The sequence below is a fragment of the Pelodiscus sinensis genome, unplaced genomic scaffold (assembly GCF_049634645.1).
Source record: "Pelodiscus sinensis isolate JC-2024 unplaced genomic scaffold, ASM4963464v1 ctg39, whole genome shotgun sequence".
In the NCBI taxonomy this organism is placed as follows: Eukaryota; Metazoa; Chordata; order Testudines; family Trionychidae; genus Pelodiscus; species Pelodiscus sinensis.
In genome coordinates, this window is record NW_027466048.1 from 288142 (window position 1) to 315047 (window position 26906).

Consider the following 26906-nt stretch of genomic DNA (forward strand, 5'->3'; position numbering starts at 1 on the left):
CAAATGTCCAACCTAAACCTCCCTTGCTGCAGTTTCAGCCCATTGCTCCTTGTCCTGTCCTCAGAGGCCAAGGGGAACAGTTTGTCTCCCTCCTCCTTGGGACACCCTTTTGGGTACGTGAAAACCGCTCTCATGTCCCCTCTCAGTCTTCTCCTTTCCAGACTAAACAAGCCCAGTTCTTTCACTCTCATGTTTTCTAAACTGTTCCACATTTTTGTTGCTCTTCTCCAGGCCTTCCCCAATTTCTCCAATTCATTCCTGAAACATGGTGCCCAGAACTGGAGACACGACTCCAAGTGAGGCCTAATCCGCGCAGAGCAGAGCGGAATTCTGACTTCTCCTGTCTTGCTCACCACACTCCTGTTAGTGCCTCCCAGAATCACGGTTGCTTTTTTTTGCAAGTGTCACACTTTTGACTCCTATTTAGCTTGTGGCCCACTCTGAGCCCTAGATCCCTTTCTGCAGGACTCCTTCCTAGAGAGTCACTTCCCGTTCTGTGTGTGTGACGTGGATTGTCCCTTCCGAAGTGGAGCACTTTGCATTTGTCTTTATTAAGCTTCATCCTATTTACCTCAGACCATTTTTCCAGTTTGTCCAGATCACTTTGAATTCTGACCCTTCCTCCAAAGCACTTGCCACCCCTCCCAGCTTCGTATCATCTGCAAACTTAATAAGCGCCCTCTCCATGCCAATATCTAAATCACTGATGGAGATTGAAGAGAGCCATCCCAGAACAGACCCCTGCAGAGCCCCACGTGTTAGGCCCTTCCAGCATGGCTGGGAACTATTAATAACGACTCACTGAGAACAGTTTTAAAGAGAACAAAAGGCCGCGAGTCTCCCCTGTCAGTAACCACCCACTCGACCAATCCGCAGCAAGACTTGGAGCTCCGAGGCAGCAGGGGGAGGGGAGAGGGCTCAACAGATGTTCAAAAGGACGGGCCAGGTCACCTCTGGCTCCCAGCGCTCTGCCAGCTCAGCTCTGAGTGAGGCCTCCGACCGCCCCAACACCCACCCACCGTGCTTGGTGGGGCAGGGAAAGGGGGAAAAAGCCCGAAGAAGGCGAGACAGAGGGAGGGGAGGGGGCAAAGGGGAACCAAACTGAGCAGGCTCCAAACCTCTCTGAGGCTCCCACTGTCTCTCCGGGTCCGGCACTGCCGGCCGCAGGGAAGTAGAAAACGCCGATGAGGCTCCTCTTGCCCCCGCCCCTCGGTCCCAATTCTCCATCTGGCCCCCGCAGAGACCCTGGGAAGGGGCCGCGCTGCTGCCAAACCGCGGGAATCTCTGAGCTTGCCCCGGCCTTGCGCCTCTGTCCTGAGTGGCTGTTGTCAGAGTCTCTCTGTGAGGTCATCCCTGTCCCCGATAGGCTGAGGTCCTGCCACAGGCCTTTGCTCCACCTCCCCCTCCCCTGCAAGGCTGATGACCTGGCCCTGGCCGGCCCCTCTGGGTGTTTGAGGGGTTCCCCTGGAGCCCCACTGAATGGCAGCTGGGTCTGGGGCCGAGCGGGCTGGCCACTAATGCCCCAGGGGCTGCTCCCTCGGCCCCACCCAGCTTGTCGGTCCTTAGCAGAGTGTAAGGCCAGACAAGCCCATTTGTGGGTCAGTAAAGGTTGCCCCTCCCTCAGCACCTCAGACATTAGGCCACTGTAACTGGGGGAGGGGGGAATTGTTAACAGGACTGGTGTAAGCACTAGCATGGACACTATAAAGGACCCTTCTCTTCCTAGACTTTAATGTTGGTCCTGAGCTGGAATCAGCTCCTGCTAGAAACTCTTTCACACGGGTGGGACCGACTCCCTGGTAGTTTTTTCCTTCCCCCACATTAACGACAGTTGATATATTGGCAAAGCGCCTCTAGCTTGTCTCATCTGCAGTGCTCAACCTACTTTCCAAAGGAAAGAAGGTTCATTATCCCCATTCGGCAGATGGGGAAACTGAGTCACAGAAAGGGACAGTGTCTTGCCCAAAGTCACCCCACTGGAAAGTGGTAGACCCAGGTCTGTTGAATCCCAATCCAGGGCTGGACATGTACCCCTCGATCAGGAAGTACCATATTAGTGTCCCTCTGAGCATGGGTTCTTCAGCATCTAGAGGCTGGTGACTTATAATAAAGGTCCCTGGAGGAACAGGAAAACATTCAGAGCCAGGGACCTTTATTATAAGTCAGTTTGATTATCCCCATTTCACAGATGGGGAAATTGAGGCACTGAGAGGGATGACAAAGCCCAGGCAATGGGTCCATAGGAGGAGCAACTAAGAGCATCAGGCTGCCCAGCTTAGGGACGAGGTAGCTACCAAGGGATCTGAGGGGCGTCTAGCAAAGAACGAAAGGTGCAGAAACACGTGGCTAGAGAAGTGGGATTGACCTGTTCCCACAATACAAACCAACAGCACAGAGGGAGCAGGGGTGTCAGCGGATGAAGCTAGTTATGCTTATAAGAAGCACACGGGATCTTTTTCAGGGGAGAAGGCAACACACTGTGTTAATTGAGAATATACTAGAGAAGCAGTGAGCATCTGCTTTATAAAGCCAGACACATACACTGTGGCCATGTCTACACTACGAGATTTCTCTGCAAAAAATATACTAATAAGGGACTCATTTGCATGAGCCACAATCTCATTTGCATATTTTCCTGCAGATCTTGGTGTTCCTCATAAAAAAAAATGATTGATGTTTCTCGGTCTTAAAAAGTTTCAGAAACACTGATTTAGACCTACGGCGCAAATGTGTTCTTCAAAAGAGCGGGTCCACATGGCCAAAGTGCATCAAAACAACCATCTGATTTTTCAACAGAGAGCATCCACACTGATTGGACACTCTCGCATTGTGATTACTGTGGACGGGGAGGCCACCAGGGCACCTATGCTTTTTCCTGGAGACCTCTTCTTTCAAAAAAACTCCCTCTTCCTTGTCCACACACGTCTTTTTCTGAAAAAGGCGTCTTCCTTCCAGAATGAGGTTTACTACTGTCAGAAAAAACCCTCTGTTCTACCTGTCACAAGAACGCAATTGCAGTGTGGACGTAAGTGTTGTTTTTGCATAAAAACCCTGCCATGTAGATGCACCCTGTGGCTGCTGGAATGGGGTGGGGGATAGGTTGGGTTGTTACTTTTCCTTCTGGCTCTGAAGTTTCACAAAGTTTAAACCTACAAATGTTCCCTCCAGCTCTGAGCTGGGTGTGTTGAAAGGGTGGGGCTGGGCCCTTGGACTGCAGAGTCCCAAAGCTGGCCTGCCCGTGAAAACACCCTGCCCCTCATGGCTTCTTGCTGACTGAGGGGCTGCTGCAGGAGATCTTGAAATGCTGCAGCCAGGTCAGTTTGATTATCCCCATTTCACAGATGGGGAAATTGAGGCACTGAGAGGGAAAGTGTCTTAGTCACCCAGCAGGTGTTTAGCATCCTATCCAGCAGCCTAGTGACAGGAGTTAACGATCGGTTAGGGCAGGATGGGCAGAGGGGTGTCAGGTCACAGGCTTGATGGCAGCAATGGAGGGGCCGGGGAACAGAGCTGAGAGTGGGACCTGACAGAGGTGCCAGGAAATGAAAAGGGGTGAAATAGAGGGGAAAACCCAGATCCCCAGCTGGTGCCAATGGAGCCGAAGCTCCCCTGGAGTCACTGGCCAGATGCCCAGCTGGGACACTCTGGATCTGGGCTGATTTACGTGAGCTGGGGATCTGGGGCAGACTCTTCTCTCCCCAGTACTAGGGGAGAGGACTAGAGATAACCGTCCCCAAGGCTCAGCACAGCGTGACACCCCTCAGCCTAGCCCTGTTGGAACAACAAAACCGGAGCTTGGACTCGCTTCTACAGACTGAGGGAGGGCTGGGAGCCAGGACTCCTGGGTTCCATTTTCCATTTTGTCACCAATTCTCGGTGTGATCTTGGGCAGGTGAGTGTCTGTGACTCGGTTTCCCCAGGTGTGACACGGGGATAATGGAGCCGTGCTCTGAGGTCTCCTTCATACCCTGCTCAGAGGGGGACGGCGTCTCGCTGGCAAATCCACTGATGTGCAGAGCTGCAGCCTTGTGAATGAATCTGATTCCCCTTCATCATCCCACAGCTGTTCCCCTCAGCTGGGCCTGACACCGGGAGCCTGCGACACACAGGAAAGGCCCCTGTCAGCACCTGTGGGCCCATCACACTCACTCGGCAGCGGCTCTTCCCTGTGCTAACAGGATCCGCAGCTGCCCTGTTCTCCCGTCCAGCTCTGCCCTGGGGCTGCCCCTCCCCACCACTGCCAGGGCCAGCCCAGGGGCTCTAACGGCCTCTCCCTGGCCCAAGCCCAGCTCCAGCTCCCTCCTCCCTGCTGCGCTAGGCCCTGCCCATCTCTCTCCTGCCCCACGGCTCCTCCTTGCCGGGCTGTGCCGACGCTGCCCCTCCTGGTCCCCTCCTGCCTCTGGCTGGTCCATGTCTGCCCCTCTCCTGCCCCCCTCTCTGGGGATCCCCAAGGCTCCGGCCTCACCCCTTTGCTCTGCTCCCTCCACAGACTGTCAATGGACAACCTCAGCGTCACCTCACCCTGAACATCCCTGCTCCTCCTCTGCCCTCCCCGTCCCTGTCCCCTTCTGCCCACACAGGGAAAGTGACTCAAGGAATCTCTCACCGGGTCTGATCCAGCCGGGATCCATCCAGCCAGGTCCAGGCCTTCTCCGGGGAGGGGTGGGACAGTCCCACCCAGAGCTGAGAGGGGCCTTGCGTCAGGTCCTGGAGGGCCTCCTGCAGGGAGTGTGACAGGCACCTGGTGACCAGAATGTTCTCTCGTGTCCAAGTCGTCATCAAGTCCAGCACCAGAATTATGGGGCTGTGAGCCTGGCAATCCCCATGTAGACCCTCCCTCCATCCGTCCCCCTACATCAGGGCTACTCAACTTTGGAAGCCCTGGGGGCCACAGTGATGCTCCGAGCACATGCTGAGGGCCACAACTTAAGCGTGGTTCATAGACATGCAAATCCCTTTTTTCACACCGACAGGCATGAACACAAAGACTACACAACACGCAGGCCCCAGTTAAGTCAGTTCTGCTGATATGAACAAAATGCAACAATTCCCCGATTTCCACCCCTATGGCAGCACCTTCACTGAGCAATGACAGTCCAGGAATTTAACTCCGAAAATGCGCAGCTGCAGAACAGCATGACATCGATTACTTCTTTGTTCTGGCTTCCTCCTGTGGGCCACACGTTGAGCTCTGCGTAAACACAAACTACACTGCGGGCCACAAACAAACAGGCTGCGGGCCACATGTGGCCTACAGGACGTGTAGCCCTGATCTGCATCTCTCTTCCCCCTCCCTCTCTCCTGGGCCACCCCTACCAATACGCAAGCTACACAGCCATGTGGGGCACCACGAAACCTGTGGCACCAAATTGCCCCTGATTTCATGGTGCTCTAGGCAGCCACACGGCACGTAAATGGTAGCCCCAGCTCCAGCTGACCTCTTACAAGCTGCACCCAGCAGGGCCGTTACTGGGGGATGCTGAGCTCCCCAGCATCTTGGCCCCATTTCTCCACCCTTCCTGCCCCCATTCCACCACTTTCCCCCAATTGAAATGGCCTGGAGGCTTAGTAGCACCAGAACAGCAGCAGGAGTCAAGCCTGCCCCCTTAGTAACCAGCAGCGAAGCGACCCCTCCCCAGACCACATGGCTCCACCAGTTCCCAACTGCTTCTTGGTACCAGCGACCAGGGGGTGTGTGTGTGAGGGGGTGACTCCGCCCTTTCCCCAAGTCATGCTTCTAGGAGCCTGGCGAGCAGAGCAGACTGGGGCCCCTGCTATCTGCCTCCCCTTCAGCCCTGGGACTGCCCCCCCCCACACTCTGGCCCCCACAGCTGTTGAGCACAGCCCCTGCCCCAAATGAGGGGAGGTGCAGGTCGGGAGGCACTGGAAGGGATGGCTCTGTCTCTCTCAGGGTGTCTACACTGCAGAGGGTGTTTTTTTTAATGGCCATTTTTCTGAAAAAATCTTCATTTACATCTACATTGCAGCTGTGTTTTTTTTTTAAATCATCGAAACAAAGAGGTTTTTCTGACATTGGAAATCCTCTTTCTACGAGGAAGAAGCCCTTTTCCGAAAGAGCTCTGTTGCATAAAGGCGTGTGTGGTGGGGAAGAGGGAGTTCTTTCACAAGAGGAAAGAGGAAGAAGCCCAGGTGTCCTGGTGACCACTCCATCCATAGCAATCCCAGCTTACACGGGAGAGAGCGTCCGTTCAGTGCGGACAGTATCTTTACACTGACCACACAGCTCTCTGTGCTGTGCAGACGCTCTCTTTCGGAAGACGTTATCCGGAGGATCTCTTCCGGAAAAGTTTCTTCTGAAAGAAGCCTGCAGTCTAGACAGAGCCCCACTCGCACTCCCAGCTGAGCGGGGTTCAGCACACGCACACAGGGGAGGCTAACAATGGCTTAGAGCTGCCTCTGTCACCTACCCTGTCGCTGAGACTAGTGATTTCTGCTGGGCCTGTCAAAGCTGCCTCAGGAGTTTGGACCCCCCTTAGTAACCAGTAATGGGAACAGGGACGTCCAAACCAAACCGCTGGCAGCTGTGAAACTCCCAGTCCTCAAGTGTGTCTGACCAGGCTCTGTACCCAGGCCCAGCCTGGCAGAGGCAGCCCCAGCAGGGGGTTACCGGCCCCTTTACCAGCTCCTCCCGGTCCCGGATCACCAGCAGCTGGGAGCCCCTCGCGGCGCAGTCGCTGCGGCTCTTGTTCCAGGTTTTATTTTCTGTGGAGACCCAGTAGCACTTGTCCCCGCGCAGCCGCCAGTCCAAGGGGCAGAGTTTGCACCCGGCGCCCCCTGCAAAGACACGGGCACCATTAGTGCTCTGAGGCTCATTCCCAGCTACCCCCTTCCTGTGACGGGCAGGGATGGGGATAAATGGGTTTGAATTAGAGATGTTCCATAGTGGTTAACTGAACAGTCGAGTAACTGCATGAATTCGTATCCCTTACTCGATTATTCTATAGTCAGCCGCCAGTGCGCTCCGGCCCCACTCCCGAGGAGCCCCTTGACCACCCACCCTGCTGCCTCTGTATCAGAGGCAGCAGCAGAGGTGCTAGGCGGGAGCAGGTCTGCAAGGGGAACCCGTTTAAAAACCAGCTCTCCTCTTGGGACAGCAGCAGCCCCTGTCCAGGGGTTGGGGGCATGGCAGGAATCTGAGCTCCTGGACCAGCAGCATGGGTGTCTATTGGTGGTGCACATCCACACATGCCTCAGTGCACAGGGCATTCTGCACACGGCTGGAAAACATTAGAGGGAACATTGGCGAGGGACCCTTCCAGCAGCTCCACGCCAGCAGGACTGGTCTATCTGGGACCAGGTAAGTACCCACATTAAGACCCCTTTTCACAGCCAGAGTGGCCTAGAAGGTCTTGGAGTAACTGTGGGATAAACTCAGACTAGCAGGGAAGGCTGGAACCAAGGGGTGATGTGAAATGGGGGGGACATGGGCCCAGATGCCAGGGAATGGTGTGTGTGTGTGTGTGTGTGTGTGTGTGTGTGTGTGTGTGTGTGTGTGTGTGTGGAACCATGAGACAGTGTCTCTAATAATGAGTTTTGACCCCACCTCCCACCGAAAAAACCCTGGATCACTTTGTATTACAGCTATTTCAATCTTCCCATGTAATACCAGAAAACGGACACTAGGTGTCACTGCCCCACAGCCAGGCCCTGCTGAGGCAGGTACATTCCCAGCCTGGCTCTGAGTGGGGATGGGGACTAGATCAGTGCAGCCAGCAGGGGGCGGCGTGTCCCTGCCCTGCAGGAGCCCCATGGCCTGGCCCCGCAGCTGGGTTCCCTCTGGCAGTGCCTGGGGGTGGGCGGCTCAGACACACATGAGCTGGGGTTACCTGCTGGGCCGGGCTGGGCCGGGGGGCACAGCTGGGATCGGACACGCTCCAGGCAGGCGCTGCAGGCTGCTGTGCTGGGGTCCCCACTCCCAGGGGCTGCCGTGGTCTGTCCCTTCTCTGACGCCAGGTGGGAAACTGCAAAGCAGCGTTGGGGAGAATGGTGACTGGTCAGTGTTACAGGAGGGTGTTAGACAGGAGAACTGACAGAGCCCTGTGGAGACAGAACTAAGTCTGTTCAGCCTCATCACTTCTGACTCCCCTGGGCTACTGGGTCTGAAAAAGTGGCTGGGACTGAAAAATCAGCTTGAGAGATACCTAAATCCCTTGGGCCTTTCTGCAAACCCAGCCTGTGTTTGCAGCTCTCTCAGTTACTCACCGCTCTCCTCCACAGTGTCAGAGCACCTCAGAGTCTGACCGGATTTAGCCTCCCCACCCCAGGTGAGACACAGCACAGAGCTGTTATCACCACTGTACCACTGGAGAAACTGAGGCACAGAGGGAGGACCAGTCTGGATCCCAGGCTGGGGACAGACCATGTGATCTGGCCCTCTGGGGCTGCAGGTTCAATACAGTGCAGCTCTCCTCACCTGTGTCGGGTCTCAGAGGAAAGGCCAGGAGACATGGGCGGGGTGTGAGATCGCACAGGAAGCTGAGGGGCTGGGCTGCAGCCCTGAGGGTGTCAGGCTGGTGGTCAGAGTGCCTGGGTCTCTCTGCTGCTACAGTCATTGCTTTGCTCACAGACTTCCTCCCAGGCTGGGATGGGTGCCCCTCCCCTTCGAGTGCTCCCACCTGTGAGGGGCACAGCCTGCCTGCTTAGGACTTTATCTGGCATCTGTCACTTCCCCTCTCTGCCTCTTGCCCACATTCCCTGTGATGCAGGGGAGGATCATGGGATAATTCAAGGATTTTAGGCACCTAAAACTGCAGCAATGCCTGAGGGAGGTTTTCAAAAGCACCTCGGCCCAGCTCCTCAACAGTATCCAGGTGCCTAACTCCCTTGGGTGCTGGGCAGAGCAATATATTTGGGAACCTAGGCCCTAAGGGCCCAATTCCCATTTATTTCAATAGGCTTAAAACAACCCACTAGGGCAGGGGTTCTCAAACTTGTGATACTACGACCTCCCTGTAAGTTGCTCTCAACCCCCCTTTCAGTTGCTGAAACCACCCTCTAAGTTGCTCGCAAGCCCCCCGGAGTGGGGGAGGGGGTTGGGACCCACAGTTTGAGAAACTCTGCACTAGGGGCATGTTTACACAGCAGCGTCATTTCTACACTTCAGACCCTTATTTCAATACTAGCCAATAGCGTGTCATAAGATGGGATTTTCGGGTCTCTCCTCTTCATCCCTCTCTCTCTCTCCTCCTGCTGCCTCCTCCCACTCTCAGCTCTCCTCCGCCTCCTGCCTCTCTCTCTGTCTCTGTCTTTCTCTTCTCCTCCCTCTCACGTGGGGGACCATGGAGCCCAAATGGCCGTTTGGGCTCCGCACTCCCCATGCGGGAGCAAGTGGCGCAAGCGGCCGTTTGGGCACCGCGCTCCCTGAGCTGCATGGGGTGTGCGGAGCCCAAACGGTCGCTTGCGCCACTTGCTCCCCCTCAGCGGCCCGGCTGAGCGGTGCAGAAGTCAGCTGAGCCCCATGGCAGGAGGTGAAGGGGGGCACGAAGGGGGGCGGGGCAGTGATGCACACAGCCAGGCCCCGCCCCCTGGCCGTGTACGCCACCTCCCCCCTTCCTCTCCTGTCTTGGCGCTTGGCTGACTTCTGTGCTGCTCAGCCGGGCCGCCGTGGGGGAATAAGTGCAAGTGGCTGTTTGGGCCCAGCGCTCCCCATGCAGCACTCCCCATGCAGCACTCCTGGGGAACAGCCAGGGAGGCAACTCGCCACCCAGAGGCAGCAGTCAGCATTTCAGCGTTACACAGTCACAGACATGGGGCTACTATAGATATGACTAGCCAATTAGCCCGGCATAAGACGGGATTTTCAGGTCTCTCCTTCATGTCGGTCTTCTCTTCTGAGCCTCCGGTCTCTCGCTCTGTCTCTCTCTCTCTCCTCATCCTACTGCCTCCCCCACCCCCAGCTCTCCTCCGCCTTCTGCCTCTCTCTGTCTCTCTCTTTCTCTTCTCCCCCTCCTGCCTCTCACTCTCTCTCCGCTCTCCTCTGTCTCTGTAGGGGATGCATGAGTGTGGCGGACAGCACCCTGGGATCTGCATGCGCCTGGGTGAGTCCGGCTCCCCGCAAACCAATTCCCTCTCCCACCAGCCAGTTCCTCCTCCTGATTTCCCATGGCCAGCCTCACTGCCCCTGACTCCCACCCCCCAGCCCCCACCAGCTTTGCTTCCCACCAGCCACCCAAGCTCCATTCTCCCCTGGCCAGCTACTGCTGCCTCTGCCCCTCCCCCCAATATCTGCTTCCCCCCCAGCCAGCCCGCTCCTCTCCCAGCCAGTCCCTCCCCCCTCCCGCCCCCGATCAAGGGTGTCTGGGTTTTTTTACACCCTACCCCAGTGACGTACACAGCCAGGGGGTGGGGCCGTGTACATCACCGCCCTGCCCTCCTTCCCCTCCCACTTACAGAGGTGAGTCTGTAACGCTACAGCTACTATAACCAGTCTGGAACACCCCCCAGAGGTGAGTCTGTAACGCTACAGCTACTATAACCAGTCTGGAACACCCCCCAGAGGTGAGTCTGTAACGCTACAGCTACTATAACCAGTCTGGAACACCCCCCAGAGGTGAGTCTGTAACGCTACAGCTACTATAACCAGTCTGGAACACCCCCCAGAGGCGAGTCTGTAACGCTACAGCTACTATAACCAGTCTGGAACACCCCCCAGAGGTGAGTCTGTAATGCTACAGCTACTATAACCAGTCTGGAACACCCCCCAGAGGTGAGTCTGTAACGCTACAGCTACTATAACCAGTCTGGAACACCCCCCAGAGGCAAGTCTGTAACGCTACAGCTACTATAACCAGTCTGGAACACCCCCCAGAGGCGAGTCTGTAACGCTACAGCTACTATAACCAGTCTGGAACACCCCCCAGAGGCGAGTCTGTAACGCTACAGCTACTATAACCAGTCTGGAACACCCCCCAGAGGCGAGTCTGTAACGCTACAGCTACTATAACCAGTCTGGAACACCCCCCAGAGGCAAGTCTGTAACGCTACAGCTACTATAACCAGTCTGGAACACCCCCCAGAGGTGAGTCTGTAACGCTACAGCTACTATAACCAGTCTGGAACACCCCCCAGAGGTGAGTCTGTAACGCTACAGCTACTATAACCAGTCTGGAACACCCCCCAGAGGCAAGTCTGTAATGCTACAGCTACTATAACCAGTCTGGAACACCCCCCAGAGGTGAGTTTGTAATGCTACAGCTACTATAACCAGTCTGGAACACCCCCCAGAGGCGAGTCTGTAATGCTACAGCTACTCTAACCAGTCTGGAACACCCCCCAGAGGCGAGTCTGTAATGCTACAGCTACTATAACCAGTCTGGAACACCCCCCAGAGGCGAGTCTGTAATGCTACAGCTACTATAACCAGTCTGGAACACCCCCCAGAGGCAAGTCTGTAATGCTACAGCTACTATAACCAGTCTGGAACACCCCCCAGAGGTGAGTCTGTAACGCTACAGCTACTATAACCAGTCTGGAACACCCCCCAGAGGCGAGTTTGTAACGCTACAGCTACTATAACCAGTCTGGAACACCCCCCAAAGGCAAGTCTGTAATGCTACAGCTACTATAACCAGTCTGGAACACCCCCCAAAGGCGAGTTTGTAATGCTACAGCTACTATAACCAGTCTGGAACACCCCCCAGAGGCGAGTTTGTAACGCTACAGCTACTATAACCAGTCTGGAACACCCCCCAGAGGTGAGTCTGTAACGCTACAGCTACTATAACCAGTCTGGAACACCCCCCAGAGGCGAGTTTGTAACGCTACAGCTACTATAACCAGTCTGGAACACCCCCCAGAGGTGAGTCTGTAACGCTACAGCTACTATAACCAGTCTGGAACACCCCCCAAAGGCGAGTTTGTAACGCTACAGCTACTATAACCAGTCTGGAACACCCCCCAGAGGCGAGTTTGTAATGCTACAGCGTTATAGACTCTCAGACACTGGACTACTATATATATGATAATGCTGAAATAACATGCAGCCAGAGGACTGCTTACAACTCCGACTCCTGTGACCGTCATTTCACGAGGAATAAGAGTAGGTCTACACTGTACAGCTATTTTGGGACACTGGAGGTATCCTGAAATAGCTACCACACATCATAACAAGCTGCCCATTATTTCAAAATATTTTTCAGACAACAGGCGTGTTATTTCGGCATCCCAGTCACACTCATTCCATGAGGGTTAAGAGATGTCTCAAAATAGCGTGTTATTTTGAAATCTGGTGCTGTGTCGATGCACCAAATTTCGAAAGAGCCTATTTTGAAATTCAATCAAAATCAGATATGGAATTTGCATAGTGCAGTCTAGACAGGTATCTTTCGGAAAATAAATCCTTTTCCGGAAGATCCCTTATTCCTGATTTTAAGTAGGAATAAGGGATCTTCCGGAAAAGGGTTTATTTTCCGAAAATACCTGTCTAGACTGGCGCTTTTCTCCGGCAAAGCCCCGAGCTGGAAAAAAGCGGCAGCCATGTTCATGCAAATGCCGGGGGGGGGGGGGTTCCCCGGGGCATTTGCAATTCCGACTGGTCTCATTAGCATCCCTTTTCTGGAAAAGGGTGCCAATGTAGACACAGCCATAGAGAGACAAGCCCTGCCCCAAAAAAGTTACAAACAGTACAGAGAAAGGAGGCATGAACTCCATTTTACATTTGGGAAACTAAGGCTCAGTGTAATTCTGTGACTTGCTCCCAGGTACAGAGGGTATGTCTACACTACCACCCTAGTTCGAACTAGGGTGGTTAATGTAGGCAACCGAAGTTGCAAATGAAGCCCGGGATTTGAATTTCCCGGGCTTCATTTGCATCTTGCCAGGCGCCGCTATTTTTAAATGCCGGCTAGTTCGGACTCCGTGCCCGCGGCTACATGCGGCACGGACTAGGTAGTTCGGATTAGGCTTCCTATATAGCATCTACATAGCAATTCCGTTATCAAAATACATTTGACATAACAGACAGCTTATTCTGATGTCTGTAAACTTCATTCCATAAAGAATAACGTTGATTCCAAAATAGCTATTTCGGAATAGCGGTAGTGTGGATGCTCCACTGCTGCTAATTCAAAATAACTCCTCCCCAGGGCCATTCAAAGTAATTATTCCCCAGTGCCTCCTGGGGGGGTCTAAATCGAGACAGTGCATCCACATTAGAGAAGCCTGCCTTGGACTAATTGTGAGGCTTCCCTGTAGTGTAGACACGCTATTTTGAAATAAGATATTTTGGAATATCTCCTCCGGAATAGCTTATTCCAAAATAAGAATGCAGTGAAGACGTAGCCTCAAGGACAAAACTCTCTTTCACAGAGTCTCTCACTAGGTCTCCCTTGGTGCACCTCCCTCTCTCTCTCACTGCTGTGTGTCTTTGATAGAAAACAAATCAACTGGTAATTCCAATATTTCAACATTTGGTTTTGCCCCAAATTGGGCAAACATTGAAATGTTCGTTGCTCTGATCAAAACTCTGTCAGCGCCCTGAACCCCTGCCCTGAATCCCCTCTCTGAATCAGCAGTTTGCCCTCCTGTATCCTGAACCCCCTCCTGTACCCCAAGCACCTGTCCTAGCCCTGAACTGCCTCCAGGAGCCAGCACCCTGCATCCCCTCCTGCATCCCACCCCCCCCCCCCCGTCCCAGCCAAGTGAAAGGGAGGAAGGGAGGTTGGAATCCCACTTCCTTTTAGCCAGCTCCAGTGTGTGACAGGATCTAATTATCCCTCCATCCCCATGTGCACCCACCTACCTGGGTATCTGATTGTCTCTGTGCGACAGCCAAGTGCTTTGCAGTATGAGGGCAGATGCTTCCGCTGTAGCAGGATCACCGCCCTGTCCCACCCCCTCTGTCCTAGACAGCTCGACTGTCGCTCTGCTTGGGGACGATGCAGCACAAGGACAGGGGAATGGGGTTGGACCCCTGCCCCCAGTGGGGTAGCTCGTCTGCAGCTGAGAACCAAGGTACTGGCTGCAAGGCCCTCCCCTGCCAACCTTGGGCTCTGTGTCCCAGCTGGGGCAGGGACTGTCTCTTGCTGCGTCTGTGCAGCGCCCAGCACCACAGGGTCCTGATCCCAGCTGGTGTGTGCGGCCACCACTGTTATGAGAACGGACTTTGCTCGTGCCCTGCACTCTGACAGGGATGGATTTCCAAGGGGTGTGAATCAGGATAAATTCTCTCACATCAGTGCAGCACTTCAGGTAACTCCCAGCAGCTGGATCTGGTCCCAGGGTTGGCAGTCGGGCTGCAGCTGACTGACACGGCCTGCGATTGGGCGAGGAGCCTTTAAGTGCAGAAAACCAGTCTCTGTGCCACTGACCTGCTGCTTGTGAGCTCTGTGGGGTGGGTTGGCACCAGCTGTGGATCTGCCTCCAGTACTAGTGGTGACATAGCTCTGATCCCGCTGCGGCAGCTGCTGACCCTGTGCTCTGAACCCCTCTGTTCCAGCTCCCCCGCCTGCTCCCCTCAGGTACCGACACTGCCTAGTGGCGCTGGGCACCGGGTGCGTCTCTCTGGCCTTGGCTGTGATCGTGCTGAGCCGTGTGGGTAAGTGCCTGGGAACAGACCCATGCCCCGGTCTCTGGGCCTAGAGATGCTCTGTCCCACGCCTGCTGCCTTGAGTGCTGCCTCGGAGACACAGCATCTGGCTTGTTTTCTTTTAAATCACAATTTCTCCCCCTGTTCTCCTTGCAAATTCTTTTCTTTTTGAAACTGATTGGTCAGGAAGCAGAAATGGGGAAAAAAAGAAGTGGGATGGGAAGGGAAGAAAAAAACAAACCCACGAGGGAAATCGTACTCCGGGAAACTGGACTGTCTCCCCCAAAGTAAAACAAAGAGGGATCCTGCCCCGGCCCAAAAGGCATTTAAAACCAGGAAGAAAAAGTGAAAATGAAAAGCACAAAGAACCCCCCACATCCCCCGGGATGGACGTCAGAGCCAGGCTGGACAAGGGCTGTCCAGGACCATCCACCCGCTCTGGGCAGAGGCTGGAGCACCCAAGAGCAGTCCCTAGCCTGTGTCCCCAGCCCAGGGCAGGCCAGTCAGGGCAGTTGGAGGGACTGGGCCCCAGGGGGGATGAGAAGGAGCAGGGGGCGTGGCCTCATGGTGAAGGGGCGGGGCTAAGGCCCAGCTAACAAACACCCGTGGGTGCCACAGGGAGACGAGGACACAAACTCTGCATTTCAGGACTGTGCACCCTGGGCTCCTCCCCTGCCTCATGGGGATTGTGGGCGAGGGACCCAGACCACAAGTGACAGGGCCCGACACTTCCCTTTCAGACAGGCTGTGCCCCTCACCCTGGCATCAGGGCAGTGGAAGGGGAGTTGCCTGTGGCTGGCTGGGAGCCCTGTCCTGGCTGAGCAGAGCCCTTTAGCAGGAGAGAGCCCCTGATGCTGGATGCTCTGACACCCCAACCCCAACCTGAACACCCACAGGGCTGCAGCCTCCAGCTTCCTGTGCAAACTCCCAGCCCAGCCTGACCCCCAGTCGCTATGGCGATGGTCACCAACCCGTCAATCGTGACCAACTGGTCAAATTGCGAGGGTGCGAACAGTCGTTCATGAGCTGTTTGGGAGGCCCCCCTCTGATTTCCCCCACCCCAAGGAGTCCCACTGCCCACCTCCAGTGACAATGGAGATAGTGGCGGCTTCCCGTGAGGTGGATGGGAGTCCAGCCACGCGCCACTTCTGGGGGTTCTGGAAGTGCAGTGGCTGCTCCTCTCCCCCAGGTCTGTGGTGTGCTGAGAACTGGAGTGGCATGGTGTGGTGGGACGGGGGGGGGGGGGTCTCCAGAGGAGGCGTGTACCAGGGCTTTCCCTCCTCTGGGGAGAGGGGGGAGTCATGCACAGAGGAGGCACACGCTGGGGCTTTCCCTTGGCTCCCAGGAATTGCATCCCCAGGCTGGGCAGGGGCAGCCCCAGGGACTCGCATGCACCTTTCCCACCCCTTCCCCTTCCCAGCCGGAAGCTGCAGCACAAGCTCCCTGCTCTGTGGTGGGAAGGGGCCACAGAAAATTGGCTCGTGTGCTGCTGGTGTCCCGCAAGCTGCAGGTTTCCAACCCCCAAAACCCTGCTGAGTGCTGGCCGCTCCGGGGGAATACGGGACAAAGTCAGAACACTGGGAACAGCTTTTAAATATGGGACTGTCCCCTTCCAGGAACATGGCGCTGCCTCCCCCCCACCCCCCAACCCACACACACATGAACACCTTGCTTAGGGGGTTGTCAAGGGTGTCAGCTCCCCTGACTGGGGTTCAAAACCTTGAATCCTTCACAGCCGGATACTTGACTGTATGTTTTCATCACAAGGGGGGGACTTTTTTACACTTTGCTCCCAATATCCCATAAGGGCCTGTGTCCTAGTCTCCTGGGAAACAACCCTTGTGTTTTGGGAGAAGTTGTTTATGAACGTCACAGTGAATAGAAATTCATTCATTCATTCAAATGCAGCTTCCATTTTTTCAAGGGAGAGAATATTTGCAACACGCACACACTATCCCGTGAGAACGGAGAAACTCACATAAACCCACCTTCACCAAGGCCACAGAGAAATCTAACAATAAACAATCCTAAATCTCAACTACGTCTCCCAGCCAGGGAAAAACAACAGACACCTACCAGGTACTGCTGGCTTCTCTGCTCACTGGTCTCCTTTAACCCCAGCAGCTTCGCTCTCCTTTCCCTCAGAGTCGCCACATGGGCCTGGAGTTTTTTCCTGTACAACAGAAATGAGTTAGTGGGTTTTCTGAAGGCGAAAACATAACGGAATGACATTCCATGAGCAAATGCAACCCACCCGCATGGGCAGGGTGAGGTTAAATGGGCAGAGGAGAACGATGCTGCAGAAGATGCGCGGAGCATGAGGAGAGGATAACGTGCATGGAATGTGAAACCAAGACCCAGGAGCAGATCTTGAGGCAGCAAACAGAGCGGCTGACATGCCTGTACAGGCATGGGAGGGGCCGGATTTCTCAGCAACAGTATGGTTATTGCTTGTGGTGCATGGCAGATCGGGGACAGGGCTGTGTAAAATATACAGGTCAGCACATTTAATATGCTCCTGCCCTGACATAAAATTTTAGGGAGCTCACGAGAGGCTGCTACAACAATGGGAATGCTGCTTATACTGAGGTCTAACCCAGTCAATAGACGGCAAAACCTTCCCTTTAAACGTCCAAAAGCTCTTTCTACCACCATTCTGCATTTGCTCGGCCTATAGCTGAGCTGCTTCCTACTGATGTCCAGGCTGCCTGCGTACTGCTTCAGGGGCCACAGCAAGAAGGGGAGGCTGGGCTTCTAAGAATCACAATTGGCATTTCAATGCCTCCGATGCAAGATTCCCAGGTGGGAAGAAAATTCCACCTTGTACCTTTCTGACTAAACCAAAGTTCCTATAGATGCGCATGTCATGCTCCTTTCCTGACCATCCCATATTGATGCCAGTGAAACGGCCTTTGTGATCCACCAAAGCCCATGGCACCAGCAAGAACTACCACTTCCCAGTTATGAGCTCTTTGGGATAGTGGCCAGGAATCAAGATAGGAATGTATGTTTCATCTGCCACCCCACCACCATTAGGGAACTGCATTGCAGCAAAGCCATCCACTATGGCCTGCATGTTTCCCAGAGTTACTGTCCTTCGTTGCTACTTGGATCACTGGCTGCTTGGATCACAGCAGCCTCCCACCGTCTTATTCCCCCGCTCTGAATTAATTTCCAGCTGACCGGTAGCTGCCTGGCCTTGCTAACTTCCACATGGCTATTACCACTCGCTTCTCAACTATCAAAGCCAGTCTCATTCTGGCACTGCTGCACCTCAGGGAAGGAAACCTCCATGAAAGTCGCCTTATGCATGCACAAGTTTTGCAGCCACTGGTCGTTGTCCCATAGCTGCAGTCCTGCCAGTCTCTGCTTGTCGCCTGGGTCCAGAACTGGCATTTCTCTCTGTCAGAAGAATCGATTGCCGCTAGCATCTCCACTCAGGTGTTTCACTCACCTCTGTGTTCATGGCCTCCACACGTTCTTCTTGCTCTAGCGGCTCCTGGCTAGGCCCTGGACATAAGTTGTGAATTGTTTGCAGTGATGACCATCGCTCTTTACTGCTGAACGGGATCCATGTTTGCCTTGTGATGGTGTCTACCTAGATAACCTGGGGGAAAGAGTGTGAAAAGGTTGTTTGCCGTAAGAACATAAGAATGGCTGTACTGGGTCAGACCAAAGGTCCATCTAGCCCAGTGGCCTGTCTGCCGATAGTGACCAGCACCAGGTGCCCCAAAGAGGCTGGACCGAAGGCAATGATCAAGCAATTTGTCTCTTGCCATCCCTCTCTAGGGATGGCCGTCGACGGAGGCATGTAGATTAGACAGATCGGCATAGGGAAATGAAGCCGCGATTAAAATAATCGTGGCTTCATTTACATTTAAATGGCTGCCCCGTTCTGCTGATCAGCTGTTTGTCGGCAGATCGGGGCAGTCTGGATGTGCCGCGGTCGACAAGGAAGCCTTTGTCCAGACTGCGTCCAGACAGGCGCGTCCAGACTGCCCCGATCTGCCGACAAACTGCTGATCAGCTGTTTGTCGGCTCAGCGCGGCAGCCATTTAAATTTAAACGAAGCCGCGATTATTTTAATCGAGGCTTCATTTCCCTTTTTCGAATAAACTAATCTACATGCCTCCGTCGATCTACCCTAATAGATTAGTAATACATGATTTCCCTTTACAGAACCCATGTTGACTTTTGTCCAACAAATTATGTTCTTCTACATGCCTCACAAATTTATTCTTTACTATTGTTTCGACTAATTTGCCCGGTACTGAAGTTAGACTTACCAGTCTCTTGCTATGTTTTTTAATTTGGGGTATACATTTAAGTTGGGCCTCTATTATAGTGTCTTTAAAAAGTTTCCATGCAGCTTGCAGGGATTTGGCTCTAGTCATTGTGCCTTTTAATTTCTGTTTAACTAACCTCCTCATTTTTGTGTAATTCCCCTTTTTGAAATTAAGTGCCAGGGTGTTAGACTGCTGGGGTGTTCTTCCCACCACAGGCATGTTAAATGTTATTAAATTATGGTCATTATTCCCAGTCGGTCCTGTAACAGTTATCTCCTGGACCTGATCCTGCACTCTACTCAGATCTAAATCGAGTATTGCCTCTCCCCTGGTGGGTTCCTGCACCAGCTGCTCCAAGAAGCAGTCATTTAAGCCATTGAGAAATTTTCTCTCTGCTTCTCTTCCTAAGGTAACATGTATCCAGTCAACATGGGGATAATTAAAATCCCCCATTATTATAGAGTTCTCTATTTTGGTAGCCTCGCTAATCTCCCTCCGCATTTCAATGTCAATATCGCTGTCCTGGTCAGGTGGTCGGTAATATATCCCAACTGCTAATTTCTTATTATTGGAGCATGGAATTACTATCCATAGCGATTCTATGGAACATGTTGATTCATTTAATATTTTTATTTCATTTGATTCTACATTATCTTTCACATACAGTGCCACTCCACCACCCACCTGGCCTGCTCTATCCTTTCGATATATTTTATATCTCGGTATGATTGTGTCCCACAGATTTTCCTCATTCCACCAGGTTTCAGTGATGCCTATTATGTCAATCTCCTCCTTTAATACGAGGTACTCTAGTTCACCCATCTTATTAGTCAGACTCCTAGCATTTGTGTAGAAGCACTTTAAAAATTTGCCACTGCTTCTTTGTCTGCCCTTCCCTGATGCATTGGATTCCTCTGTATGCGGTTGTTTGTCTGCTCTGGCCTATGGTTTGTCGTCTCCCCTCCTCTCTTTCTGACTATAGCTTAAAGAATCTCTATCGATGGATTCTCCTCTAAGAGAAGTCTCCATCCGATTTACGTGCATCTCCGCACCAATCGGCTTTCCCCCATGTCTTAGTTTAAAAAGTGCTCTACGGCCTTTTTAAGGTTTAGTGCCAGCTGTCTGGTTCCACCCTGGTTTAGGTGGAGCCCATCCTTCCTGTATAGGCTCCCCTTCTCCCAAAAGTGTCCCCAGTTCCTAATAAATCCAAACCCCTCTTCCCTACACCATCGTCTCATCCACGCATTGAGACTCTGAAGCTCTGCCTGCCTACCTGGCCCTGCGCGTGGAACTGGAAGCATTTCCGAGAATCCCACCATAGAGGTCCTGGATTTCAGTCTCTTTCCTAGCAGCCTAAATTTGGCATCCAGGACATCTCTCCTACCCTTCCCTATGTCATTGGTACCTACATGTACCACAACCACCGGCTCCTCCCCAGCACTACACATAAGTCTATGTAGATGCCTCGAGAGATCTGCAACCTTCGCACCGGGCAGGCAAGTGACCATACGGGTCTCCCGGTCATCACAAACCCAACTATCTATGGGTATGTCTACACTACAAAGTTAGTTCGAACTAACGTTAGTTCGAACTAACTTTCATAGGCGCTACACTAGCGCTCCGTTAGTTCGAATTTAATTCGAACTTACGGAGCACTTAGTTCGAACTAGGTAATCCTCATTCCACGAGGATTAAGCCTAGTTCGAACGTACTAGTTCGAATTAAGGGCTGTGTAGACCCTTAATTCAAACTAGTGGGAGGCTAGCCCTCCCCAGGTTTCCTTGGCGGCCACTCTAGCCAACACCAGGGAAACTCTATTGCCCCCATCCCGGCCCCGGACCCCTTAAAGGGGCACGGGCTGGCTACGGTGCCCGTGCCAGGTGCAAGCCTGCCAGCACCCAGCCAGCAGACCCAGCACCTGGCACGGATCGAGCCACCCACCCGATGCCCCCCAGCCTTCCCCCTCTTCCCGGGACCAGGCTGGCGGCTCCCGGGAGCTTGCCCTGGACCGCAAGAGGCGGGCACCCGCCTGGGCTAGTGCAGACATCGTGGACCTTGTCCACGATCTCCGCACTAGGCACAGGAAAGTGGCCGTCTAGGTCAGGAGAGCTGCCAGCCTGGCCACCCAGGAGCAGGTGTGCATGAAAATCAAGGGGGACCACTGAGACTCCCGACCCTGAGCCCTGAGCTTACAATGGCCGTACTCGGTCAGACCAAAGGTCCATCTAGCCCAGTAGCCTGTCTGCCGACAGTGGCCAACACTAGGTACCCCAGAGGGGATGGACCGAAGACAATGACCAACCCATTTGTCTCGTCCCATCCCTCTCCAGCCTTCCACAAATCTTGGGCAGGGACACCACTCCTACCCCCTGGCTAATACCACCACTCCATGGACCCAACCTCCATCACTTTATCTCACTTCTCTTTAAACTCTGTTCTAGTTCTAGCCTTCACAGCCTCCTGCAGCAGGGAGTTCCATAGGTTGACTCTTTGCTTTGTGAAGAACAGCTTTCTGTTACTAGTTTGAAGCCTGCTACCCATTCCTTTCCTTTGGTGTCCTCTAGTCCTTCTATTATGGGAACAAATGGAAAACTTTTCTTTATGCACCCTCTCCACACCACTCATGCTTTTATAGACCTCTATCATATCCCCCCTCAGTCTCCTCTTTTCTAAGCTGAGAAGTCCCAGTCTCTTTAGCCTCTCTTCATATGGGACCTGTTCCAAACCCCTCATCATTTTAGTTGCCCTCCCCTCTCCCACCCTCTCTCTTTCCCTCTCCCACCTCCTTTTCCCAGTCTCCCCCAGTTTTGTTCAATAAAGAGAGATTCTATTTTTGACCACACGTTTTCTTTATTTTGTACATCAGGAAGGGGGGCTAGGGAAGGGTAAGTGGAAGGAGGTGAGGGAGGAATGGGGTACGAGCCCCCGATGGGGAGGACTGGGCTGGCTCTGCGGGCTTCTGGGGGTGGAAGCTCTCCTGCAGCCCCCCAATTGCCCCCCTCCCCAGATGGCAGCCTGCGGCAAGTGCAGCCGGTCTGATGGCCGAGTGCTGTGATGTGCCCAGTGTGGGCACTCAGGGCACTCCAAGCCAGGACTGCTTCGCAAGCGGGGCACCCCTGAGAACTGTCTGTCCGGGGTGGGGGTCGGGTCGCTTTAAGCACTGCCCTTGGCTTGCCTGTGACAGCAGCTCCATGCTCTAAATCCTCATCTGATGCCCTGCCGGCACTGCTTCCAGCCAGCCTTAACCGCGGTTCAGGGTCCACTTAATGTGGACATGCTAGTTCGAATTAGCAAAACGCGAATTCGAACTAGTTTTTTAGTCTGGATGCGTTAGTTCGAATTAGCGTTGTAGTGTAGACGTACCCCCATTGGCTGCCCAGGGCCCTGGCTTTGCGAGAGTCTCAGAACGTCTTCCCAGGTGTCTCTGGGCTGGACTCTGCTACGGAAGCTGATGTCCCTTGTGAATACCCACCCCACGGCCCAGCCCCGGCTCCAAAGAGCTGCTCCCATGTGTTGTACGTACCGTGGCAGGATGAAGAGTCCTTCTGTGTCGGTGCCGCTCCCTAATCAAAACGCACCCCACACGAGGTTCGCAAGCTTCTGCAGCCATTTAAAATGTTCATTCAGGACGATCGCTGTGGTCCTGTCTGATCTTAAAGGCACTTCCTGGAAAGCTGAAAGAAAGAGGAAATGGCTTGGAAAACTCACAGAGCTGCTGTCACAGGTGGCTGGGAAATCTTTGCTTCCGAATGGCCTTTGCCACGGGAACACGACAGCAACCGTAACTCTGGCATTTAGGTGCAGAGCCGCAAAGGGGCGTTGGCTCCTAACTTCTACCGAATCCTTTGTGCAATTGTGCCACCTTCAGTGCTCCAGAGGTGGCAGGGAAAGGTGTTTCCTGGGGGCCCGCACGGGATGGCCTAGGAGCCAAGAACCCAACTCTGGGTGAAGGTCCCTGGCCTACAACCTCTGTAGTGGAGGGGAGCAGGTGGTGGAACTTTTTGTGACAGAGGGTAAGAGTCCTTCTCCTCCTCCTACTGACTAGTCATCTTCAGTTCTGGGCGGCCTCCCTTGAGAGCCTTTGTGTTCTTATCCCCATTTTACAGGTGGGGAAGGTGAGGCACAGAGTTGCTCCTGGTGGCTCAAATCTCCTGACTCCCAGTCTTACATTGACCAGCAAGACCATTCTTCCCCCTTAAGCACTGTCCCCAGACAGAGACAGACACTGGGGCAGCTGTGTTCAGGCCTCATACTGCCCACAGATGCCCGAACGCCCAGAGCTGTTTCCTTACCTTCACACAGGCGGAAGATGCCATCTGCACTCACTGTCTCCGCCAACAGGTAGACGAAATGGTGGATGGTCTCTCCTAAACAGACAAGGAATACCCCGGAGCTCAGGACTTTTCAACATCATCCCTGAAAATTGCTAAAGATTCAGCCATTCCCACAAGACAGCCCTTGGGAAATTCAATACCCGGCCCTTCGATGTGGCACGAAGCACATGGGAGAAAGCATCCGACCCCAGAAGTCACTGAAAGGCCGATTGCAAAGGAGACTGAAATTACATCTTGCTGGTTTCCTGGAGATGTGGCCAAAAAGTTGTGGGCAGGAGAAGTTGGAAGGGACCAAATGGCAAAGTGGCTCCCTCCAGCTTGCAGTAAATGTGAATTCTGGCACACGCAGATCCCCACTGTCGGATTCTGGTGCTTGTCAGGCAGGGTGCGTTGATTTAAATCAAGTTTCCCACTGGTATTACTTTTCAAATTTCTTCAAACACTAGTGCAAATCTCCTCAGTGACACATCGTAATTTATAGCTGGGAGTAGCATTTTACACCAGCTAAGAGAGCACCCTGTGTGTCATTCTGGTAGATAACCTGACTTCTGTTAATTTAGGAAATAGCACATGATCACCTGTGTTAAGCTGCAGACCTTGAAGCAGCATGTTAGGGATGGGAAGGACTAAATCATACACAAAAACACAATAGGGCTGATATTTTATTCAACTAACTCTTCCATGTTATATCCATGTTTCACATTTGCAGTTGCAGGAGGCTCCTGAGTTGCTGGCTGATGCTTGTCCTGAAACCCCTTTCGGTTCATGTTCATTTTTTATTAATTCAAACAGACGTGTCCCCAGAATGCTAAATGTGCAGTGTCCTTACGACTTCTGCAGGGAGCTCTCCTCTTCCCCCCTCCCACTGGCATTGTGATGCAGCTCTTAAGCCAAGTGACCCAAAAAGCTAAGTTGTGCTTGGGAGACACTTAATTTGGCTGTAAGCCCACTGAAAGACGAATAGCGGGGGGGACCTTTGGGAAAGCTGAGTTCTGCCTGGCCCAGGCTCACCACCACACAAGCAGAGAACAAAACATATCGGATCCGGGCTATGTCTGTCTGTGCCCATGTGTCTCAGCGGGATGACAGACAATGAAAGCCCAGAACTGACAAGGAGGAAGAGATGCTGGTTAGGCTGGAGAGACTAGAGCCATTAATGCGATTGGATGAGACTGTCAGGATGGGCAGCGCATGTTTGTGATAACATCGTAACCTATTGAACTGATTGTTCAATGAAACTAGTGAAAATTCCCCCTGGTCCCAGAGAACGGAGTGGGAAGTGGAAAAAGAGCTTTGAAGGAAGCACGGGAAAAGCTCACGTGGGTTTGCTCTGCTTACCGATGAACAGGGCTGCAGAATGTCGGATGGACGGCTGGGAGCTTTCCAGATACTTTAAAGCCTGGAACAGGAGCCTGGGGATGTTCCTCTCGTTATTCTCCATCTAGGAACAGAGCAGGGAGAAATGCTCAGTGCAGACAACGTGATCTGCCCACAGCGGGCAGGCCAGGGCTGCTGAAGCTCAGAGGGAGGGCAGGGCAAGAGCCAGTAGGAGCCCAGACGATGGAGCTGCCCCTCTCGGAAGGGCCGGATGCAGAGGGTGCCCAGCAGTCCCAGTGTCCTAACCCCACAGGGCCTGCAGGGCAGCAGGGGAGTGGAGGGCAGGAGCAGGGTGCACAGCCGCTGTGCCCACCCCACAAGCAAAAGGGGCAGGACCCCACGGGAGCCCTTCTAGGAGGGGCTGCCTCTGATGTCCCTGCATGACGAGCGGGGTGGAGAACCCCCTGGGTGCTCGGGGGGTGGGGCTAGAAAGGTCTCCCTGAGCTCCCCACTCACTGCTCTGCGGGCCCAAAGAACACACCTACCAGGCACTTCCCGACGCACGGCAAGAGCTGCGAGGAGCCGTCCCAGGCCAGGCTGCAGAAGAGACTCTTCCGATTGGCCCAGCCGAGGAACACGGCGCAGCGGAAGAGGGTCACTTTGCAGCTCTGCAGCACAAGGGGAGAGCGAGGGGCCTCGCTGAGAGAGGGAGCCTCTGGGGCACGTCCCCTCCTCCCTGCTCCTTGGGCTCCTGCTCTCGCTGCCAGGGGAGGTTCCTGCCCCTTGTTCCCAAAGGGAGGCTGCTCAGGGGAGGGGCTGAGAACTGGCTGGCGAGAGCCAGACGGGATCTCCACAGCTCAGCCCTTCTGCGCAGAGACGGCAACGGCAGCGCCAGGCCGCTCTGGGACCCCAAGGGGTCTGAGCCCAGGGGCCCTCCCCTGTGGCCCCTGCACGTCCCCAGTGGCCCTGGCTGGGCAGGGGCTCTGGAGACGGGTGGGGCCCAGGGGACTCTGGCACTTTGCTCTCTGGAAATACCGAGCGCAGCACTTACCAGGATCACGCTCTGCTCCTCGTCTGCCAGGTGGAGCAGCAGCGGGAGCAGGCAGCTGGTGAGTTCCTGCTGCACGGCCGCTTTGTCTGGGTCCTTCACCCCGCTCAGCATGGTGCCCAGCAGGGAAATGGCGGCTGAGCGGACACTGCCCCTCTCCTGGCAAGGACACGCGGGGGCGGGGAAGCCGGTGAGAGCCGGGCCATGTCCCTGGCCACAGAGGCTGCTCTGGGCTCCCCTCCCGGGGCCCTGGGGCCTGGCGCTCACGCCTGCCCCCTTGGGGAGCAGCAGCAGGCGGGGGAGGATCTGGGGACAGGAGGTTCGGGGGGGAGGCTGCAGCAGGGCTGGGAGCTTGGTGCTCAGGTTGGCCCAGAAGGGCTCTGCCAGGGAGGAGGCTGCGTCGGAGATGCCCCACCCTTGGCAGGGGCCCCCTTGGGTGCTGCGTGGCCGGCCTGAGGGGGGAAGGGGCTGGGCAGGGACATACCAGGGTGGCAGGGAGAGGAGGGAGGGGGAATGTGCTTCTCCGGGGTTCCCAGCCTTACGTGGTCAATGAGCGGGCGCAGGCTGGCTGCCATGTCCTGGGAGATGGAGCCAAGCCCCTCCCCGGCGAGCAGGTAGATGGCGTCTGCCGCCTCCGTCATGGCCTCCAGGACGGTCCTTGCGTCCGTGGCGCAGAACATGGCGATGGTCCCGGGCAGCTGGGCCCGTATCAACTGCCCCTGTGGGAATGCAGAAGGCAGCTCCCCACTGTCCTGGGACGCAGCCTGGGGCAGGGGCTGGACCCTCCCTCCCCATCGGCCAGACCCCAGGGACGGCCCAGCCCCCAGCAGGGGAGAAAGTCCTTCTCCTGCCGCTCCGCCAGGTGCTTTGCACCCCTGGCCCTTGAGCAGAGCCTGCCCTGTCGCCTGCCGAGAGCCGCTCCAGGCCCCGCCCACCGAGCTCTGACCCCGCCCCCCGACTCCTTTGCCGTTGCCAAGTCTGGGCTTTGTTGCCCGACTCCCCTCCCCCCACTGCCCTGAGCGACGACCTGAGTCTCCTTCCCCGCCCCACAGCAGCGGATTTAGGGCAGGGCGAGCGGGGCGGCTGTCCCGGGCCCCGCGCTTCCCGAGGCCCCGCACATACACCGAGTCAAAGGAGGGGCCCCGTGAAATTTCGCTGCCCTGGGCCCCGCAGCAGTCTCACCCGCCCCTGCCTCCCCACCACCTCCACTGACCATGCTCTGCCTGGGAGCAGGGACACCCCCTCGTGCCTGGTTTGCTCAGTAACGCACCCCCAGGAACTGGGCGCTGGGAGCACCACAGGCTTCCTCGGTCCCCTGGTGTCAGATCGGGGCTCCCCAGGGCACCGCTGAGAGCCAAGTCAAAGGCAAACTCCTC

The 26906-nt window shown here is 54.7% G+C and overlaps 2 protein-coding genes across 2 annotated transcripts; both read right to left on the reverse strand.

The window, feature by feature from the left end:
* Positions 1–3130: 3130 nt before the first annotated feature.
* On the reverse strand, positions 3131–8573 carry LOC142826418 (killer cell lectin-like receptor subfamily B member 1B allele B). Its single transcript, XM_075918670.1, has 5 exons — positions 8435–8573; positions 7848–7982; positions 6641–6795; positions 4607–4719; positions 3131–4096 (listed from the first exon to the last, which is right to left on the reverse strand). Exons 1-5 carry the CDS (start codon positions 8571–8573, stop codon positions 3973–3975), a joined length of 666 nt encoding a protein of 221 aa, XP_075774785.1. The 3' UTR covers positions 3131–3972.
* A 13787-nt stretch (positions 8574–22360) lies between these two features.
* On the reverse strand, positions 22361–26436 carry LOC142826430 (maestro heat-like repeat family member 5). The gene is made up of 6 exons (XM_075918682.1): positions 26073–26436; positions 25534–25689; positions 25028–25150; positions 24504–24606; positions 23124–23198; positions 22361–22505 (listed from the first exon to the last, which is right to left on the reverse strand). Exons 1-6 carry the CDS (start codon positions 26208–26210, stop codon positions 22399–22401), a joined length of 702 nt encoding a protein of 233 aa, XP_075774797.1. The 5' UTR covers positions 26211–26436; the 3' UTR covers positions 22361–22398.
* Between the last annotated feature and the right edge of the window lie 470 nt (positions 26437–26906).